Below are 22,985 nucleotides of genomic sequence, written 5' to 3'. Positions count from 1 at the left end.
CGACTAGGAACCATGAGGTTGCGGGTTCGGTCCCTGCCGTTGCTCAGTGGGTTAACGATCCGGCGTTGCCGTGAGCTGTGGTGTAGGTTGCAGACGCGGCTCGGATCCCGCGTTGCTGTGGCTCTGGCGTAGGCTGGTGGCTACGGCTCCGATTCGACCCCTAGCCTGGGAACCTCCATGTGCCGCGGGAGTGGCCCAAGAAATAGCAAAAAGACCAAAAAAAAAAAAAAAAAAATCAAAGTGACTCCTTACCAATGTCCTGATATAACACTTTAAGGAGACTGAGTTACCTTGTCTAGACAATATGAACATTGTGAGGGAAACGAATTCAACTGTAAACCACATTCAATACATGGAAGGGAAAAAAATGAGCAAAATTCGTGAGCTGTACTTCTTTTTTTTTTTTTTTTTTTGGTCTTTTTAGGGCCGTACCCATAGCATATGTTGGAGGTTCCCAGGCTAGGGGTCGAATCGGAGCTACAGCTGCTGGCCTATGCCACTGCCACAGCCACAGCAACGCAGGATCCAAGCCACATCTGCAACCTACACCACAGCTCATGGCAACACTGAATCCTTAACCTGCTGAGCGAGGCCAGGGAGCAAACCAGCAACCTCGTGGTTACTAGTCAGATTCGTTTCTGCTGCGCCATGGTGGGAATTCCCGAGCTGTACTATTTAATCTTCTATTGAAAAGTTTAATGATTTAAATAAAGCCTTTACCTTGGCTATAGCTATTAGCAAACTAAGGATTTCAGATTTTCTATTTCACAGGGAGAGGAGGTTACATTGTTTGTAATGTCTAATAGTCTTAGAAACAGATGTATACTTTTATTTATATTACTAACAATTGCAAACTAAGCAAAACTTGTTTTGGTTTTCAATTAACCTCTAGTACAATGCACTTTCTTTTAAAAGAAGTACAAGGTTACAGATTTTAAAAATCAAAACTGCCACCATTCTTTTATACTGAATGTATATGATTACTCATGTAATAAAAACAAAAAAAGACTACTAAGTGAAAATTAGCAAACTGTAAACCAGAAGCATATGATCTCAATCTGTCTAAAAAAGAAATATGCATATGCATGTGTATACCCATAAATATGTTGATATAAATCAGCAAAGTTAACAGGAATGATTCTAAACCATACATAGTGACAAGATAGAGAGGGACAGAATAGTTACAGGCAAGGACCAGAAGTGAGAAAAAAAAGAGTGAGGGCGAAGTCTGTCTTAAAAGGACAAGCTAGAGTTTGTCTCCGTGCCTATTATCATAAAAGAAAACCATTTAAACACTTACCATCGGCATCTAAAATCCAAGTTATAAAATGATTATTTGCTTGGTACTGAATTACAGAACTTATCTGATAAAGACAGCCTTCAGCATGAAATGCATAGCGCTGCAGGTCATTGTGTGGTAGGCCTTCCACAAAGTGCAGCATGAACATGGGGGACACTCTGTGGGAGAGAAGCGCACAGGAAGTCACACAAATGTAATTCCACGTGTCTGGTCGTACAAAAGATGGTCTGAGGCGAGTAAGTCACATATAACACTGTCAAGGCCAACTGCACGAATTTTTCTTGAGAACCTCCAGATGTGTGCTTTAATTAGAAATGAAGAACTCACTCTAAGAAGTACGCAACAGCAAACCCTTCTCTGAATGCTATCACCGACAGTTGGAAGCCATCACGCAATAAGTCTCTAACACAGACCATTAAACAAAAATTGCTCTGGAAGCTGCAACACTGCTCTGGCTTAAAGCAGATCTCTCAGTAACTACTTCACAGAATCAAAAGAAAAAATCTAGACCTTTTAGAATTTTTTTTTGGTACCAAGTACCCAAACGAATTGCTTTTGTTAGATGGGACAGGTAACATGTGAAACAAAATAACAAACCTAAGATATTCTAATAAACACTTTAAAACACCCAACCTGCTAATAACTTGGCTGCTTTCTCTGTTTTCTCAGGAAATAGAAAGATCCATCAAATTAACATTTCCACTTATAAAAAGTTTATAATGAAGTAAAGAAGAAAATACAACATACTGGTTACTATAAACTTCAAGACATCCACAATTTCAGAAATACCTTTTATTTTTACAGTAACATGCCAGACCAGAAAACAGAACCCAAAGATAGGCCTCAAATCACTAAATTTAACAAAGCTCTCAGGATTCACGAAAAATGCTGAGTATCTCTTTCCCCAATATTTAAACAGCTGTCAAAACTTACTTAGCTTACTAAAATTTATTCAGCTGAAATAAACTTGAATCAATGTCCAGAATGCAGATTATTCTGACAAGAGACAATTTGTAAATTATCCCTTGTCAATCTTTCTGTTAGAAAATCAAGTCTTTAAGTACTTATAAACAGAGTCTTGCAAAACTGTCTATAACAGTAAACTCCCATTTTTTTGGGCACACATAGTTCATTGATTTAAGATGCCACTGACTATAAAATGTACCATTATGAAAGAATACTGCCAATTGAACTATACCACGTTATCAATTTTTAGATGTATTCCCATTTCAAACGGGTTAAAAAGTGAGAGTGCATCTTTTGAGTCAACGATCCACAGATGTATTCTCAAAGCTGGATATGCAGGCTTAGGCCTAAGTACTAATATTTAGATTTCTTGGCCTCATATGATACTTTTCAAGATATTTGCTGAGGCTTCTTACTAAAACATTCTCTCATTGATCCCTAGACCATGAAATCTCACCACTTCTTTATGTGAGTTAACACATAGAAAATGTTAAATAGGCGGCATTTCTTTCTCTTTTTTTTTCTTTTCTTTTTTCTTTTTTAGGGCTGCACCTGCGGCATATCAAAGTTCCCAGGCTAGGAGTCAAATTGGAGCTGCAGTTGCCAGCCTACACCACAGCCACAGCAACGTGGGATCCAAACTGCATCTGTGACCTACACCACAGCTTACGGCAACACTGGGATTGAACCCACATCCTCAGATTCGAGTCGGGTTCTTAACCTGAGCCACAACGGAACTCCAGCATTTATTTCTTAATGGCCTAATTTTAAAATGATACAGCTTATAAACGCTGGCACCTTGCCGACAATAAAATAAAGCATGAGCCTCCTCCTTTCCTAGTTTATTTCCTCTCTAGGTCTCCAGGACCCTAGTGTCCCCTAGAAGTCACCCATGATCCTAGCTTCTCTCATTTCCAGCATCTTTCAGATGGGGAAAGAATTTTACCTCTAGCTTGGTAATAATAGATTTTCTCAGGCTTCTTCTTGCCCAAAATAACACCCTGGAGACTGTCAAAGATGACGGTCAGAGCTGAGGAGAGCAAGTTAGGTTCCGACTCAACCATAAAAAATTGGATGGGATGGGTTAACAGGGCTGGAACCAAGAGTCACAAGAGACTTCAATCTAAGATCCATTTGCACTCACGTCCTTAACATGAGGTTTAAGTCCTCTCATTATGAGGGTCTACCCTCAGGAAAAGAGAAAGCAGGAAGGAGAGAAAGCAAGCACACAGGAACTGTACTAACTGCTCTGCTACGTAAAGACAGCAGGGAACACCATCTCTGTGCCACAAAGACCACGAGTCTTGTGCTAATGGCCTGAAGTACGAGTTTTTGATTTTCATCCCAACTAAAATAACATAATCTTTCATATTTTAGAAAATGCACATTTAACAATGTGTATTTTGTGCTTCTAAGCTGTGATACTGTAGGCTTTAAGCAGAAAAAATCCGCAAATGTTAATTTTTAAATCTCATTACATTTTAGATTATATCCCTGCTTACTTAACTAATTTTAAATATGACAAAAAATTGGATGATATGAGAAAAATTAGGTATAATTCAAATAATTAGAATTGGTTCATATTAACTATAAATAAGAAAACACATCTTTAGAAAATTCAGCTGCCCAACAAAAGTTTATAAAGGTTTACAACTTTTCCTGGAGGTAGTTCAAGGATCTAAAAAGTTTACACCTGTTTCCTGGAGGTAGTTCAAGGAGCTCCCAAAAAATAAAGCATTTCCTGCCAAACAATGAAGATTTAAATCAAGAAATGATTTTATATATCAGTATTCCACCCCAAATTTGTAGGGGAGAGTGTAGTTTATCTGTTTTTTAAAAGTCTCAAAATCACTGTATTAGGCACTTTAATAAAGCTTTATAGACACAGAACAGAAATGTCTTATTTCAATTCTCCCTACCACTCCTATATCCTTTACAAATAGTTTTAGAAAACAAACAAAAAGATCACCGTTAACTGAAGTTTAAGTAAATAAGCTTTTCAAATGACAACCCAGAAAAGCATATGACTAGACTCCTATAGGAGATCATGGCAGTAATGAGAAGCTCATTTCAAGAGTTTGCGAAGTAAAATCAAATCCTATTCTAACTAATTCCTAAACAATTTACTCAAATTTCCTTAAAGTAGCAGATTTGGACCCACTAGATATAATTCATCTGATTTATCAGTGGATTTTTTTTCTAATGGGAACATACAGCAATGTGGATTACCTGAGACAAAGTGTGCAGGGAACTCTGAACACTGTTAGTTTTTAGAACGCTGTGAAGATCAAATTATGCACAATACATGATAAACCTAATTACTTTTAAGTTATCCCTAAAAGCTATATTAAATTCACTTCTAAATTCCATTAGGCACCATTAGTCAAGTTACACAAATTTCAAAGTAAAAATACCCCAAAGAACTTTATAAAGAATTTGTTTTAAATTTAAGTGAAATTTCTTCGCAGTATAGCAGAATTGACAGAACTGTAAATCAACTATAATAGAAAATATAAAAATCTTAAATTTAAGTGAAATTTTATATACTAGTTCAATTTACTTTTGAATATGGTAAATATCCAAATTATAAATTCTCCTTATAAACTGACCCATTCATTAGAACTCTAAACACATTTCCCATAGAAATACTGTTTGGATACACTTCTAGATCAGAGCATGAATCTTCATTTTAAGTAAAGCAACATATTTGCATAACTAAAAATTACATGCTGCAATGTGAACAATTACCAGAGCAAACGAAATAGCAGTGAGTTTATCTTTGATGCCAGGGCTTGAGAAAAAGCAGGTATAAACAAACTGTTAAATTATATGGACCAAGTAGCCTCAAGCGATCCCTCAGTCCAGTGCAGGATGAGAGACGCCCCACACCCTGCTGCCCTTCAACCTCATCACCAAGGAAAGCACTTTAAAAAAGGGATTCCCTTAAGACTCAAATCTCAAAGCCTGGACCAGAGACAACCAAGATGGACTACAGACTTTTGGTTAAAGGTAACTCCTCTTCTCTCCCACCCAAATGCTATCAGAAGATAGGACAAAAGGAGTTCCTGTCGTGGTGCAGCAGAGACGAATCCAACTGGAAACCATGGGGTTTCGGGTTCAATCCCTGGCCTTGCTCAGTGGGTTGGGGATCCGGCGTTGCCATGAGCTGTGGTGTGGGTCGCAAATGCGGCTCGGATCTGGTGTTGCTGTGGCTCTGGCGTGGGCCGGCAGCAATGGCTCCAATTGGACCCCTGGCCTGGGAATCTCCATGTGCCGCGGGTGCAGCCCACAAAAGACAAAAGACAAAAAAAAGAAGATAGGACAAAAAAAATGAAGGACAAAAAAAAAGGCAATAAGCCAAGAGAACAAAAAAAGGGGAAGGAGACATGAGCAAACAAGACAATACTTAGAAGACAAAAAGCAAAGAGAAAAATGGTAACTCAGTGGAGTGAATGAAGTGATGAAAGGGCTGCTACAGAGCGCGCCTACTGATGAGAAGAGCCTAGATGCCCCCAACAAGCCCTAAAAGACTCAATACTGACAGGCAACAGCTGCTGAAGAATGTAGGCATTAAGGCCCTGGCTGAATACTGAGACAGCGACCACAAGCTGTATAAAGACGGCTCCCATGCCATGCCCTGGGTGCAGGGAGGAGCCAGTGGAGATTAGAATCCTGGAGCAGAAGGATAAAAGGTAGCCAGAGAGAGGTTTCCAGGGGGAGAAAAAAAGGAGGAGAACTTAAAAACTGTGGAGGGGGGGTTCCCATTGTGGTGCAGCGAAACGAATCCGACTAGTAATCATGAGGTTGCAGGTTCCATTCCTGGCCTCTCTCAGTGGGTTAAGGATTTGGCATTGCCGTGAGCTGTGGTGCAGATTGCAGATGTGGCTTGGATCTTAAGTTGCTGTGGCTGTGGTGTAGACCAGTGGCTACAGCTCCGATCTGAACCCTAGCCTGGGAACCTCCATATGCCGCAGGTCCCCCCAAAAACGGAAAACAAACAAACATCTATAAAGGATTTGAGTGTTAGAAAATTTATTAATAGATATTTGAAGAATCTGGAAAAAATTCACAATGCATACATATATATATATTCACAAAGCAAATGAAAGTAATTTGCTCCAGCCAAGCAATTAATAATTTCAGGAAAAATAAAGTTATAAAAGACATGAAACAACTATGTATATTGCTTGGCTGGAGAGTGCTGATTTAACCAAAAATGTAACCATTTTGGAAGGACAGGGAGAGGTTAAACAGAAATGGGGCCCAGGTGCTGGTGTATGGGCCCCAGCCCTCAGCTACTATAAAACGGGGAGAAGACTGTGTCAGGGTGGAAGAGGTACACTGTTTTGAAATGTGAGAGTCGACACAAGCGTAAAGGTTTAAAGCAGGTGGCTGGAGACGGGGTAGGAGGGCATTGCTCTGTTCCCCTTTTGAGTCCTGGCACTAGCAGAGGAACTGAGAATTTATTACTTGGTTGAAAACAAACCTTTAGGAAAGGTTCTGAGGGGTTTCCTGCCACAGACAAGGGCATCAGAAAAAATTTAAAAAAGGTTAATGTCACTAGTTCTTTATCACATCAAATTACACCTCAAAACATTTCCTTTGGGTGGAGATAAGGGCAACTGAAAAGAAAGGTTAAAGAGGATGTACATGTGTGAGAGCATATGAAAAAAAGAGAGAAACTGCCGAAAATGAAACTGACCTGTGAATTTTTAAAGATATAGGGCTTCTGATAGCACTGGAAAAGATAATTCTGACCAGTCCTCCCACTGAGGAAAAACAGAAGAGCCGGCAAAATATAATAAAAACACATCTGCTCAAGGGCAGCAAAAAGCTTATAAGAGGATAAAGAATTAGCAGGCTGAGGTCTGGAAGAAGATGGAAATTCAGACAGATGAGCCTATGGCTCATCTTCGAATCATCTTAGTTCTTGAAATTAGATTAAGGAAATCCTAGAATTCTAATGACTTCAGGCACTTGGCAGAGGTGAGAAAGATTGAAGTTTAATATCCTTTAAAAGAGCAAAAAGGCAAAAGAAGACAAGACACTAGGAGTAGGTTAGCTCTGCAGTGGTATATCACCTGAATAACCTGCTTCCTGGCCGGAGTTCCTGATAGAAGAATTTTGGTGATTCATAAACATATATTAATTCAAATTACTGAAAAGTAGGTTGTAGTCATCACTTTCTACACATTAAAAAAAAAAAGTAAATCCACCCTCATTTTGTTCTAAGAAGAGTAAGGCAATATAAACTCACTTTTCCAATACCATTTTTCTTATTTGTAACTTATTGTTGCAGTTGTTACATGGACCAAAATGGGCAGCGTTAAGTGGATGCCACTCAGGGATAACATTTGTAAAGGTGACCAGATTCTTCATACATCTATAAAAAAAGAAGACAAATTTGATTAAGTTAAATTTATTTATGTTAACTATGTCAATGTCTAAAGTAAAAGGTACACTCCTCTTTTTCTTTTTGTCTTTTTGCCTTTTCTAGGGCCGCTCCTGTGGCATATGGAGGTTCCCAGGCTAGGGGTCTAATCAGAGCTGTAGCCGCGGGCCTACACCACAGCCACAGCAACTCGGGATCTGAGCCTCGCCTGTGACCTACACCACAGCTCACGGCAACGCCAGATCCTTAACCCACTGAGCAAGGCCAGGGATTGAACCCACAACCTCATGGTTCCTAGTCAGATTCGTCAACCACTGAGCCACAACAGGAACTCCCCAAAAGGTACATTCCTTTATTTGTTTATTCATACTTCTCAGTCCCCCAGATCAATAAGCCAATGTTCTTCTCTAACCCCACCCGGGTACAGCTCTTCGTAGAGTCTCTCCACATTAATTACCTTTAGTTTGTTAGCTATGACATGAAGAAAGTGTTAAAGGCTGGGTCTCTCAAGAGCAATACCACTGCTATTTCGCACTGGGAAACTTTTTGTCGTGGGGCTTCCTGTGCACTGTAGGATGTCTGGTCTCACCCCTGATCTCGACTCACTAGATGCTAGTAACAGCCTCCAGCTGTAGCAACTAGTTATCTCCAGACATTCCCAAATGTTCCATAGGGCAAAAAATACCCCCTAGTTGAGGTCCACTGCTCTAAGGTCTTCGTTTGTTGTTGTTGTTGCTTTTGCTTTTGGGGGCCGCACCCCTCCATATGGAAGTTCCCAGGGTAGGGGTCTAATCAGAGCTACAGCTGCCGGCCTACACCACAGCCACAGCAACGCCAGATCTGAGCTGCATCTGCGACCTACACCACAGCTCACAGCAACGCTGGATCCTTAGCCCACTGAACGAGGTCAGGACCTCATAGTTCCTAGTCGGATTCATTGCTGCTGGAGTTCCACAACGGGAACTCCAGGGTTTTCAAGTTTATTAAGAGCTCACCCCTTGCTCAAAAAACTCACAATTTGGCTATCCATTAACTGACAACCAAAAGAAAAGGGGCACTTCCAAATATATATAATCAAGAAGAGAGCCAACTTAATTATCTTGAACCTTAAATACTGGAACATCAGATGTGAGCGAATTGTTTTCACAGTTTCCACAAGCTCTAGATTTGAACTTTAGCCTTGATACTTGATAGTAATAGGAATCTAAAAAAACAATCTTTAGAGAAGGACACCGCACCTCAACCAGGTTCACTTTAATATCTTCAAAAGAACATTTATTAGCTAAGGGACACTAGCTTCTTTTCTAAACAATAACAAATATTGACAAATCATAAGTGAGATAAGCAAGGCTGTTAAAAACAGATCAGTTCTCCAGTAAGCTAACACTTTAAAAGCAAAGCCACATAAAGCCATCAACAAATGCACTAGCATATTTCTGCTAAATTCTTAGTTCTCAGAGATCAATGTTAAGTAAAGCCACCTATTTCTTAGTTAATAAAAGGAACTTTATCTCAGCAAATAAGTGTTGAGGCTCCACATGACGGCTAACCCTTCTGAGCACTTACTATGTGCAAGAAGATACCGTGCTGAAGACTTGTCTGCCAAACAAATCGAAGCGGCAGACTGGATTCTTATCGCCATTTTACAGATGAGGAAAGTGAGACACAGAGTGTACATCAGATGATAAATGACAGCCTGAAGATACGAATCCATGGAGTCTAACTCCAAAGACCACGTTTTTAACTACCTCCAGAATGTGTATATCTTCTAAAGCAAGTACAAACTCTTCAACTGCAGCACTAAAAACAGCAGCACAAAAATGAATGAGTTTGCTGGAAATTCTTCCATCAGATTCAAGTGAAAGTAAGTTTTTTTTTTTTTTTGTCTTTTGTCTTTTTGTCTTTTTTTGTTGTTGTTGTTGTTGTTGTTGTTATTTCTTGGGCCGCTCCCGCGGCATATGGAGGTTCCCAGGCTAGGGGTTGAATCGGAGCTGTAGCCACCGGCCTACGCCAGAGCCACAGCAACGCGGGATCCGAGCCGCATCTGCAACCTACACCACAGCTCACGGCAACGCCGGATCGTTAACCCACTGAGCAAGGGCAGGGACCGAACCCGCAACCTCATGGTTCCTAGTCGGATTCGTTAACCACTGCGCCACGACGGGAACTCCGAAAGTAAGTTTTAATGTAATGCTACTTCCATTTTAGCTTTTCCTCTGTAAGTACTTTTATTTTTAGAACAAAGAATTAAAAAAAAAAAAAAAAGCAAATCCAAGTGGTTGGTATTAAATAACGAAGCCACCGACCCTCTGTTTATATATATTATCTCCCTAACTAACTAGTCTGATTTTGGCCAGGATAAAGATTATTTCTGTTAAGTTCCTGGCATGCAGAAAATGCTCAATGAAAAGCTGTCAAACAACTAAGATGAGATTTTGGAAAAGCTATAATTAAGCTGATTTTAATCATCAGCCTTGTTTACGTTATTTATATTATTTAAAATCCAGGTGGTGATTAGGCAGCATACCATAGTGCACATGGAATGTCTTAGAGAATGGAAAACCTAAGCCTGAATTTTGCCATTTACTAGGGTGTCACTTGGGCATCAATTTAACTTCCTTCAAGTTTCAGTTTCCATATTCATCAAATGAGAAGAAAAACAGATAAGTTATTGAAATCGATAACAAAAGACCTAGAAGCAAGTATTTGTCCTCATGCTCACTCGCACAAAGACCATGACTAAAATTATTTAAGTCCTCGGTATTAATGAAATGCTAATTCTTATTCTGTTCTAGTACTTACTTTAAAGCTTAAGTGGTAAAAAAACAAATGTTTCTTGGTTTTGTAGCCTGGATTCCCTAGAGGATTCTCTGAGACTCAACTCTCCTCAACTGATCCCTAAATACCTTAAAAAAAAGTCTTAGGTAATAAATACCTAAAGTAATTTTTCTCTTATACTTTCATTTAATAACTTTGAGAGACTCCAAATAGGTAAATTTAAGGGAAGAAGAAATGATGTATCTCTATTATAGTAACTTGAATAAATGACCAACAGAACCAGTTTGGTCATTTTTTTTTTTCTTGGCCACACCTGTGGCAAATGGAAGTTCCCAGGCTAGTGGTCAAATGCAAGCTGCAGCTGCTGGCCTACACCACAGCCATAACAATGCCAGATCCGAGCCAGCCACGGATCAAACCCACACCACAGCAAGGACTTGAGTGGACAAGTCCAGATCCTTAGCCTGCTGTGCCACAGGAAAACTCCAGTTTGGTCATCTTTTAGATGCCAGCCAGCCAGCAACTTTCTCATGTATGGACAAAGTGAGGGTGTCATGTCTGACGAAGTTTCTCTCCTCTTCTAAAATCTAGTTTCTCTCCTTATTTATGTGATAGGTGTATGGAAGCAAAATAAATTTGCAGCTTCTTTCTTCTCCCTGCGTCCTCCCAAGTACCAATCTCAGGGCCGTGAACAGCAGTCAGGACCCCTGTGATCCTCACCTAGAGGCACCGGGAAGTAGAAAGTATGGCTGAGACCGCTCACGTGGAGAAGGGCTCTGGAGGTGGCTGGTCTTTCATGGGACTGAGGGAAGGAACGGGAAAGCGAAAGTTACCTGTGAGAATGGCTGCCCGACTCGGGGAGTCTAAGTCAAGTTTCCATGATGTTCAAAACAAGCAAACAAAACACATCGTTTTTCAAAGGATTCCAAGAGGTATTCTTATTCAGCAGGGAATCCAGGGGAAAGTGCGACTTTCTCCTTTGTCCCCACTTCCCACTAAAGAACTTCTTAAGACAATTCCTTCTAGGAATTTATCAAACTATGGTTGGTTGCTGTTTGTTTTTTTTTTTTTTTCCAAATCTTCCAGTTTGAAGAAGCAAGCAAATTGCAGTTTATGGGCCTCAAATTTTTAATCTTAGGAGTGGAGAGACTTTAATATATGGTGGGAAATATTATTAAGGGTAGAAGAAAAAACCAGGGAGACAGCAGTGCTGCAAGTGGAAGCAAGTTTTCTTCAAATTTTATGACTTGGAACCATTTTCTTTTTTTTTTTTTTTTTTGGGGAACCATTTTCACTAGAATAAACTGGTTTTAAAAAAAGAGAAAAACTAACCTGTTTCAGACTTACAGACATAGAGAACAGACTAATGGCTGCCAAGAGGGAGGAGGAGGGAGAGAGATGGATGGGGAGTTTGGGGTTAGTAGATGCAAACTATTACGTTTAGAATGGATAAGCAATGAGGTCCTGCTGTACAGCTCAGGGAACTATGTCCAATCTCTTGGCTTAGAACATGATAGAAGACAATATAGAAAAAGGAACGAGTGTATATATATATATATATATATATATATGGATATATACATGGATATATGGCTGGGTCACTTTGCTGTAAAGCAGAAACTGCCACAACGCTGTAAATCAACTATAATTTTAAAAAATAAAAAAATAAGGAAAAAAACTAACCTGTTTTGATACTTGTGTCCACAGTGTGAACATTCAAAATTCCAAGAAAAAGAATATGTGAAGAGCCTTTCGATGTCAGGTTCTATTTTTAAGAGAAGAGGAAATGCAAACACAGGGCTTTCCATGTCACCTTAAAGAAAAAAAAAATTATTGCTTATAATTAGCTGAAAAAAGTAAACCCAAATTATGAATTTTTCTCACTGTATTCATAGTACGAATATATGTGAGCACATAATATGACAGAGGAAGTTATTCACAGCTGGGCAAGGAAGTTTTTGAAGCATTTTTCTTAAAATGTCCATCATAAGACTTAATTAACACTATCTTTCTTTAGTCTTGGTGGACATTTATGAAAGCTTCTTAAGACAAAAGATACAAAAGACTCAACTATTTCTTCAGATCTTTTTAGCTTTTCTCAGGGGAAAAAAAATCCTCAGAACTGTAATAGCCCTAGAGTATTATAAAAACAAAACAAAAAGATGTACAGATTTGTTTGGTGCAGATACTAAAAATAATAGCACTGGCGAAACCCTGTAGAAGAATCACAGTTGGACAAAGCCAAGGAAAAGCCCTCCCTGTCCTGACGCTCCTGTTCCCACGTGGAGCGGGCAAGACGCGCCAGGGCTGGAGGACCAGACGCCAACCCCCTGACTCCTCGCCTACTACTCTTCTTAATCCTTTAACAATTAAGATTAAGCTTCAACTTAAGGCTAAGGAAGACCTGAATTTTGTTGTCACTGAAACAAAAAAATCGAACTGTGAATCCTGTCTTCCAACTTAGAGACCAGCAAACAAGTAATCAGTAGGAGGATTTACAGCCTCTTCCATTCACCCTCCACAGGCCTCTCTCCTTCCTGTTCTCCTGTCCCCTGGGAGCTTAGATGCTGCCTTCCTGATCTGGCCCTGGAGAGACTCTCAGTCCTTCCACCTGCCCCTCCCCTGGGACAGGATCGCTTCCACAGCTCAGTTCTCCCCCTGCCTGGAACACCGCCAGGAAGAGTTACCTTGGCAGGACCAAAAGGCAGAACCGTAGGTCTTACTGCCTGAGCATACCCTATAAATATCAGTGGTCACAAAGGCTATTTATTAGTCACCTTTGTGGTATAGTCCCACTCTTATTTTTGTACAAAAACATAAAATCAAAATATTTTTGTAGGAGTTCCCATCGTGGTGCAGCGGAAACGAATCCAACTAGGAATCATGAGGTTGTAGGTTTGATCTCTGGCCTTGCACAGCGGGTTAAGGATCCAGCATTGCCATGAGCTGTGGTGTAGGTCGCAGACGCAGCTTGGATCTGGTGTTGCTGTGGCTGTGGTGTAGGCCAGCAGCAACAGCTACAATTAGACCCCTAACCTGGGAACCTCCATATGCTGTGGGTGCGGCCCTCAAAAGACAAAAAGACAAAAAAAAAAGAAAAAAAATTTTTGTAAACAGAAATATAAAATCAACACCTTTAGCAGCTCAATACCAAAAAAATGAACAACCCCATCAAAAAATGGGCAGAAGATCTAAACAGACAATTCTCCCAAGAAGACATACAGGTGGCCAAAAACACATGAAAAGATGTTCAACATCACTCATTATTAGAGAAATGCAAATCAAAACCACTACGAGGTACCACCTTACACCAGCCAGAATGGCCATCATCCAAAAGTCTATAAACAATAAATGCTGGAGAGGATGTGGAGAAAAGGGAACTCTATTACACTGTTGGTGGGAAAGTAAACTGGTGCAACCACTGTGGAAAACAGTATGGAGATTCCTCAGAAAACTAAAAATAGAACTACCATTAGATCCAGCAATCCCACTCCTGGGCATCTATCCAAAGAAAACCCCCCATGACTCAAAAAGACACATGTACTCCAATGTTCACTGCAGCACTACATACAATAGCCTAGACACAGAAACAACCTAAATGTCCATCAACAGAGGAGTGGATCAAGAAGATGTGGTGCATATAAACCATGAGATATTGCTCAGCCATTAAAAGGAAAAAAAGAACGGCATTTGCAGCAACACGGACGGACCTAGAAATTACCATGCTAAGTGAGGTCAGTCAGACAACGAGACACCAACATCAAATGCTATCACTTACATGTGAGTCTAAAAAAAGGACACAATGAACTTCTTTGCAGAACAAATACTGACTCACAAACTTTGAAAAACTTATGGTTTCCAAATGAGACAGGTTGGGGAGTGGGGAGAAGCACTAGGGGTTTGGGATGGAAATGCTATAAAATTTGGTTGTGATGATCACTGTACAACTATAAATGTAATAAAATTCATTTAAAATTAATTAATTAAAAATTTAAAAAAGAAATGTAAAATCTCCTAAAAATGAACATACTCAACACCATGAGCATAAACAGTGTGTAGTATAACATGAGTCTATAATTAGTTATCAGCCTTTAAATGCTTACTCCTCTGTAACCGAAAAAAAATTTTTTGGCTGTGCCTATGGCATGCAAAAGTTCCCAGGCCAGGGATCAAACCCACGCCACAGCGGTTTGACAATGCCGGATCCTTAACCTGCTGTGCCACAGGAGAACTCCTCTACTGTAACTAAATATTAAGTGAAAAAGTAAATGATTTAGGAGTTCCCATCGTGGCTCAGTGGTTAACGAATCCAACTAGGAACCATGAGGTTGCGGGTTCGAACCCTGGCCTTGCTCAGTGGGTTAAGGATCCGGCGTTGCCGTTAGCTGCAGTGTAGGTCACAGACACTGCTCGGATCCTGCATTGCTGTGGCTGTGATGTAGGCCAGCGGCAACAGCTCCGATTAGACCCCTAGCCTGGGAACCTCCATATACTGAGGGAGCAGTCCAAGTAAAGGCAAAAAGACACACACACACACACAAAAAAAAAGTAAATGATTTATATTTCAACAATGACAGCATAGACTCTTTCAGGTCTAAAAACACAAAGTTCTCAATGAATCAAAGTAAGAAAGAGCTTAAAACACAAATAAGTTACATGAATACAGATCATTTTAGGTAATTTACAAAGCTCCTAAACTGATCTTAACTATTTTTCCTTTGATTATAAGTTTTGTGGGTATAAAGCATCCTACTAGAGAATATATAATACCAATGTCTATTTCTAATTTTTGTGATCTCTTGCTTAAATTATTAAATGGTTTCTTTGCCTCTAATATCTTAACCTCAACTTTTACACAACTACAGATCTTCCTCACCTTGTGACAGGGTTATGTCCCAATAAACCTTTACTTCATAAGTTGAAAATAATATTGTTAAGTCAAAAATGCAGTTAATACACCTACCCTGGTGAACATCATGGCTTAGCCTGGACTACCTTCAATGTGCTCTGAACATGTACGTTAGCCTGCAGTTGGGCAAAATAATCTAATACAGAGCCTGTCTGATAATAAAGTGATGTGAATGTCTCACATGATTGATTAAATACTACACTGAAAGTGAAAACAGAATGGTGGGCTGGTCCAGAATGGCTGTAAGTGCATAGGGTTGTTTCCCCTCGTGATCTCAGGGCTGATGGGAGCTGTGTCCAGTGGCCAGAATCACAAGTGAGTACCACACAGCTTAGCGCTGGCCCAGGAAAAGACCCAGAGTCAAAGTCCGAAGTGCAGTTTCTACTGAACGCTCTTATCACTTTCACACCACTGTAAACTTGAAAAATTGAAAGACAGACCACTGGAGTTCCCGTTGTAGCTCAGAGGAAACGAATCTGACTAGCATCCTTGAGGACACAGGTTCAATCCCTGGCTTTGCTCAGTGGGTTAAGGATCTGGTGTTGCCGAGAGCTGTGGTGTAGCACAGATCCCAGGTTGCTGTGGCTGTGGTGTAGGCCAGCAGCTGTAGCTCTGATTTGACCCCTAGAATGGGAATCTCCATATGCTGCGAGTGCAGGCTTAAAACAACAACAACAACAACAACAACAACAACAAAAAGAAGTCAGACCATTGAAAGATGGAGAACATTTGTACCCTAGTTTGGGTATTTCCCTAAAATACCTCCATTTACCAGGATGCAAATCTTTCAGTGACTCCTTACTGTCTAGCTATTAAGTTTTTGCTTCTGTTAATTGCTCGCTAATGTCTCTGACCACTTTTCTATCAGTTTTTCTTTTTTAAAAAATTAATGTATGAGTTCTTCATAAGATATCCTGGATATCATTTCTTTGTTCTATTGTTGCTCAGAAGTTTTATACTTTAATGTAATAACATTTACCAACCTCTTCTTTTATGAAATTTCTCCCCACTGAGTAGTAAAATAAAACCTACATTTTCTTTCCAAGTTTTACAACTTTGCTTTTCATGTTTATGTCTTTAAACGTGCTGAAGTTTCTTTCAAATGTGATAGGAACCAGGGATCCAATCCCCACCCCTGTCTCAGGAACGCACTGCCCCAAGACCATTCAAGGGACAGCTCTTCCCTTCCCCACCTATCTGCATCGCTCCATCACAGCTATGAAGTAGCCCAGAGGGGAGGGCTCTGATTTGGACCTTCTATTCTGTTCTATAGCTCTGTCTATCCTTACATCGGTACTACCGCACACTTACATAAATAAGTAGAAACCATACCGATACTAGGTTTTTCCTTAAAAAAAGAAAAAAAGAAATATACATGTAAGAGGCAAAGAAAACACCAAATTGAAGACAGTAGTTACCTTTGTAGGGAGCTAAGGAAGAATTAGGGAAGAGTACAAAAAGGGCTTCAGCTGTTATCGGTAATGTTCTATTTCTTAAACTAGTGGGAGGGAGAGCAGAGAGGAGAGTTTACAAAGTGTTTTTTTAAAAACAATAATCAAGCAGTTCCCATCATGGCTCAGTGGTTAACAAACCGGACTAAGATCCATGAGGATGTGGGTTCAATCCCTGGCCTCAATCAGTGGGTTAAGGATCCGGCATTGCTGTGGCTGTGGTGTAGGTTGGCAGCTACAGCTCCGATTCAACCCCTAGCCTGGGAACCTCCGTATGCCTCAGATTTAGTCCTAAAAAGATAAAAGACAACAAACAAATAAACCCTATAATCAAAATGATAAAGTGGCTGACTGATTGTAAAGATTCAACCAACTCTCTGGGTCAGTATAGATTCTACTTCTCTTTCTTTCCTTTTTTTTTTTTTTTTTTTTTAATGTGTGTGTGTATGTGTGTGTCTTTTTGCCTTTTCTAGGGCTGTACCCACGGCATATGGAGGTTCCCAGGCTAGGGGTCCAATCAGAGCTGTAGCTGCCAAGCCTACGCCAGAGTCACAGCAACGCCAGATCTGAGCCACATCTATAACCTACACCACAGCTCACGGCAATGCCGGATCCTTAACCCACTGAGCACGGCCAGGGATCGAACCCAAAATCTCATGGTTCTTAGACGGATTCGTTAACCACTGAGCCACGACGGGAACTCCTACTTCTCTTTTTTGGTATTTTAAAATATACATTAATATTCAGAATGAGGACACATCCACTTTAAGACTTTAAAGTGCTCCCTGAAGCAAAGATTGGACTTCATTAATAAGATCTTGAGCTCTAGCACAGCACCTCTCACTGCTGACTGAGTAGTCCAAACACAAATGAGAGGACTCTACTGCACTCAAGAGCTGCAGGCTTGCCCAACTGCTACAAGTGCTCAAAATTTAAAAATCCCTTCTCTGCTACACAGAAAACCAGGCCCAAGGTGGCAAACGGAGCAAGAGGCAACCTTGTTCCAAATATAAGTAGCAGAGATAAGAAGGGTGGTGATTCGGACTGGGGGAGGAACTGCGGTAGGAAACTTGAATAAAACATCTAGGGTCACTCTAGGAGGGAAATAATACCTGCAAAATGCAACACGGGAGCCCCTCAGTCTACATTCTGGCAAGCCTACAAAAAAGTCTCCTTTGAAATGAGTATCCTCCCAACAGATCAGTGGTTGGGGTAAGGAGAGGGGGTGACTACAAAGGAGCCTGGGGAACATTTTCATGGTGACAGTGCTATTCTTTATCTTGACAGTGGTAATGGTAACACAACTGCACACCTTTGAAAAAGATTTTACTCTATGTAAATCATATTTCGATCACAAGGAAAAAAGGGTATTTACTCCATCTGAGACTGCAACTGATGATAAATCAGAATAATACTTTAGGCCCACAGAAGGCAATGCTGAAGGTCTGGCATATGGAAAATCACTTTATTATTACAAGAACAGAGAAAGCTTATACATTTAGGAGTTCATGAAAAACAAAATAGTAAAACTAGGGGACAGAACTGTGGGACAAAGAAATAGGATACTACCATGCAAAAAAGACAGCGCTTCCAGGTATACTATCTGCGTCTAACGAAATGAACGTCTCTTATTGAGAGACAAACTTGAAGGCACTGATATTTTACATAGTTTAGTGTGGGTATCATACTAAATAGGGGTATCATATATTCTGGTACAATAACACAATATTAATACAAGGAAAAAGAGAAAACAGAAAGACGCCCTCAAAAAAAATCACTGCCAGCTCCTTTGTGCAATTCTAAAAAAATTTATAAAGACCTGGAGACTCTACTACCCTTACTCCACTCTGGTCATAGAGGCCAAAAGCCAATTAATTCACAGACGACAAAGCAGGTCTCATTCTTGTGCCCTTTTTAAAGGTAAGAAAACTTTCCCAAAAGGTCATCAACCTATTTCTCCTCATATTCCATTGGCTAAAACTGTACAATATGTCCACTCTCTAACCAACTTCTGGCAGGGGAAACAGAATTACTATGGCTGGTTTAGGCCAGAGATTCTCAACCCTGTCCACCCATAAGAATCATGCAGGGGCTTCTAAAAGTTACTGATACTTGAACTCCCTCCCTAAGATTCTCGTAGGCCCCTAGCACTTGTATTTCCTAGGTGCTTTTTTATTTTGTTTGTTTATTTATCTATTGTCTTTTTAGGGCTGCACCCGAGACATATGTAGGTTCCCAGGTTAGGGGTTGAATGAGAGCTGTAGCTGCTGGCCTACACCACAGCTCACGGCAACGCCTGATCCTTAACTTACCAAACGACGCCAGGGATCAAACATACAACCTCATGGTTCCTAGTTGGATTAGTTCCCGCTGCGCCATGATGGGAATTCCAACCCTAGGTGCTTTTTTAATGCATAGTCAAGGTTGAAAAAGCTCAAATAAGTCTACTGGGGAAAGTACTGGGAAAGCAAGCAATGGCGTACCCATGAGTAGTTCCCCGGTTCTGAGATCCGCATCCACTCTGTGGGAGTGATGCACATGCCTGTGTACTAGTGCAAGAGTTCCGTCCACAAACGATTTTGTTACAGAGAGATTCCTAAGTGAGACCCCCAGACTCTCTCTTCCAAGGATCTGATCATCCCAAGAAATAAAACACTATTATATTTCATTATGATGTAAATTACTTCTTTATGATAGATGAGTAATACAATTAAATTCCACAAATTACTTACCTAATGTGCATCTCAACTGAGGTTGAAGCCTAATAAAAATTTCATCTCTGACTTCATTCAGACAGGTCTCTATCTTCGGAAATATTTCTGAATGAAGTTTTTTACACTCTCCGCCTAGTAATACAATATAAAACATTATCAGTCTCATCAACATATATCTTTCCACAATTAAGACATTACCAAAAATGAAAGTTTACCAGAGTCAACAAACTTTGCAGAGATAAAATGGAAAACACGAAATTCCTTCATTCTTCTTCCTCCCTCTGCGGTGTACTGCATATTCCCTCAATTATGTGTTAACAGCACAATATCATTAGGACCGACTGCCTGGGTCAACACAACACCATCCCGCCCGAGTAAAACCGCAGCAAAAGCCATTCTCGTCCAAAGAATCACAGGCTTGGCTAGAGAGCTACGCTTTCAGATATCCTGCTTATCTCTGAAAGAGCTGAAGCTGCCTTTTTACATGGAATTATTACTTGGGCTACAGACATTTACTCTTTCACTGCGCTTAATTAGATCATAGGAGCACATAAGTTCATAAGGAGCCTTAATTAAGTTACGATTATTTTCCAAATTAACATTTGGTATGTTCTTCTTTTTTGGCGGTGGGCTGGGGTGAAGGGTCTTCAACGACATCACCATCCTCATACAACTCCACATTCTGCTTTTTTCATACAAATTTGCTTCCACTAAAACTGTGCAGGCTAGTTATACTCCAGCTAAACCATAGTTTTAGTAACCACTCGTTACTGCTGGACACTTAAGTTGCTTCTTTTTTCGCTATTATAAATACTATCATGATAAACATCTTTGGGCACATTTTTTTTTTTTTATCATTTAAGGTAAAACACCTCAAAATGGCATTACTGTGACCGAAAACTACCCAAGATTAATAAGAAAATTATTTTGAATAAAAGCCTCCGTACGCAACTGACTCATAAGCCACACAGAGTGAAAAGACCTATTTTACACTTTTTACTGCCTGATCACACTCTGCTCATATGTTTCACCAGGAAAACATCTGGAGTCCTCTGTAATATGAAGTAAGCATTAACCAGAATTTTTTTTTTTATTTAACCATACTGAAAGAAAGGGAAAACTTCAATTCAAAGTAATGTAGCTCAAACAAATGTAATTACAACTATATTACAAAAACAATTACTCTGGAAAAAAGTAATATTTAGACAAAAAATTAAAATTAATTCAATATTTAAGTCAAAACTTGAGGTATGTTCTCCCACAACAAACAACTATCACCTACATAGTACTGGGGTTTCTGTAACTATACAAAACAGGAATAAAGAGAAAAGGCAAAAGCAAAAATGCTTCTGAGAAACTGTCTTTTAGAAATTGCAAAGAAAAAGAATTCAATCTCAAAGAAACTCAAACTGAAGCGAAATATTTTTTATCTAACAAAATGATACCTTTTTAAATGTTTCTACCCAAAGATGATTAGAGTGTTCCTGAATGTTTACTTCTACATATGAAAATGGGATTATTATGTTGGTATAATCCTTCTGGAAAGCCATTCAGAAAGATTCTTTACATTCATATTTTAGCATTCCTTCTAGGGTATAATCAGAAATGGAGGAGTTCCCGTCGTGGCGCAGTGGTTAACGAATCCGACTAGGAACCATGAGGTTGCGGGTTCGGTCCCTGCCCTTGCTCAGTGGGTTAACGATCCGGCGTTGCCGTGAGCTGTGGTGTAGGTTGCAGACGCGGCTCGGATCCCGCGTTGCTGTGGCTCTGGCGTAGGCCGGTGGCTACAGCTCCGATTCGACCCCTAGCCTGGGAACCTCCATATGCCGCGGGAGCGGCCGAAGAAATAGCAACAACAACAACAAAAAGACAAAAAAAAAAAAAAAAAAAAAAGAAATGGAGTCAAAGATACATGGATATTTGCCATAGTATTTATATACAATAGCAAAAAAATGGTAATTAGTCTGAATAGTTAACAATGGGGAAACTGTACAGTATTGATAAATACTACACGACTAAAGTCAAACTGCATACAGGTAAGGATTATTTCCCTACCAGATACCAAGACCCAAAAAAGCCGTAAAAATTAAAATTGTGTGGTATTGGTAAAGGGACAGATAAAGTGACCAAAAAAACAAAATTGAGAGTGAAGGAAGTTGCATTCATATGCAGAATGTTATATGACAAAGGTGCCATGGCAGACCAACTGAGGAATAGGTGGAGCTAGAAAAACTGATTGTGCAATGGGGAAAAAAACAAACCTTTACCACACACCACAAACAAAAATTACCTCCAGCTGAATTAAGAATTTCTTTTTCTTTCTTTTTTTTTTTTTTTTGTCTTTTCTAGGGCTGCACCCATAGCATGTGGAGGTTCCCAGCCTAGGAGTCTGAATTAAGAATTTCAATGTAAAAAGCAAAACTCTATGACTTATCAGTGAAAATACAGGTGAAGGATTTTCTGATTTTGGAGAAACATTTCTTTTTAAAGCCACAAACATACCAGCAACAAAAGGAAAGATTACGATTTCTACACATCAAAGATACTTTTTAAAAAAGTAAAAATATAAGATAGAAATTGGGAGATTTAGCAATTTATCTGACAAATACAACAACAAACACTAAAAACTCATGGAAATCCCTAAGAATGTGACAAAAGAACAAACAGGGATAAGACACAGGCACTTCACAGAAGGAACAGAGGCTCAATCTACATATGAAGAGCTGTTAAACCTCTTTAAAAGCTGGGCAAGGCAAATCAAGACCAGGGACCATTTAATATCATTCAAACCACAAAATTTCCAAGTGTGAAAATAACTAAGGGAAGAAATAAGGATTAGGAAGATCTCTTCTGCATTGCTAATGGAATACTGACTGGCACAACCACTTTGGAAAACAAGTAACCATCATCAGTAAATGTGAACTCAGGGTCTATCCTATGATAAATCCACGGGAAACTCCCTCTGCTCCAGGAGACTTGCCCAAGAACAGTCACTGCAGCAGTATTTATAATGGCAAAAAAAACCCAATGTCAGATCAATGAATAAATACACTGATGCATTTATGAACTGGAAATATTATATAGCAATGAAAAACAATGAACTACAAATATCAAAAGAAAAAAAAGATCCCCAGAAAAAATATGGTACAGTATCTTTTTTATAAAGTTCAAAACAAATTAAATTAGGCAATACACTGTTTAGCCATACCTACGCAGTGAAAACTATTAACAAAAGAATTGATAAAACACATTTCAGGATAATGACTACCTTTGAAGGAAGGTGGAAGATGGGATGGGAGGAATATACAGGTAGATTTAAGTCAACGGAAATATTTTAATTTATCTTGGGCTGGAGGTGGATTCATTGGTATCCTATTTCTTAGAAAATGAAACAAAAATACACCTCTCATTGTGAAAATACACTTCGAGGGAGTTGTTCGAGGGATTATGGGTGATAGGTATTTACTTCTTTATT

At 39.6% G+C, this 22,985-nt stretch overlaps 1 protein-coding gene across 6 annotated transcripts in view; it reads right to left on the bottom strand.

Moving 5' to 3' along the window:
* The window catches only part of USPL1 (ubiquitin specific peptidase like 1), a 39,896-nt gene that overhangs the window by 4,955 nt on the left and 11,956 nt on the right, over positions 1-22,985 (bottom strand). For 3 of the 6 annotated variants that reach the window (XR_014819039.1, XM_084981306.1, XM_084981307.1), the window contains 5 exons: positions 19,529-19,642; positions 12,120-12,249; positions 11,157-11,238; positions 7,524-7,649; positions 1,301-1,458 (listed from right to left, as the gene is read on the bottom strand). Coding sequence is in view for 4 of the 6 variants with exons in the window: in XM_084981306.1 (XP_084837432.1) it covers positions 1,301-1,458; positions 7,524-7,645 (280 nt within the window). In the remaining 2 variants the exon portion in view is untranslated. The remainder of the gene's footprint in view (positions 1-1,300; positions 1,459-7,523; positions 7,650-11,156; positions 11,239-12,119; positions 12,250-19,528; positions 19,643-22,985) is intronic. The other 3 variants (XM_021065545.2, XM_021065547.2, XR_014819040.1) reach the window with 2 other exon arrangements.

The sequence above is a fragment of the Sus scrofa genome, chromosome 11 (genome assembly GCF_054392235.1).
Source record: "Sus scrofa isolate SSC_HxYL_T2T_F1_AM1 chromosome 11, Sscrofa_HxYL_maternal_Yorkshire_Landrace_v2.0, whole genome shotgun sequence".
NCBI lineage: Eukaryota > Metazoa > Chordata > Mammalia > Artiodactyla > Suidae > Sus > Sus scrofa.
The sequence above is the reverse complement of the archived record's forward strand: the minus strand, read 5'-3'. Positions and strand labels throughout refer to the sequence as shown.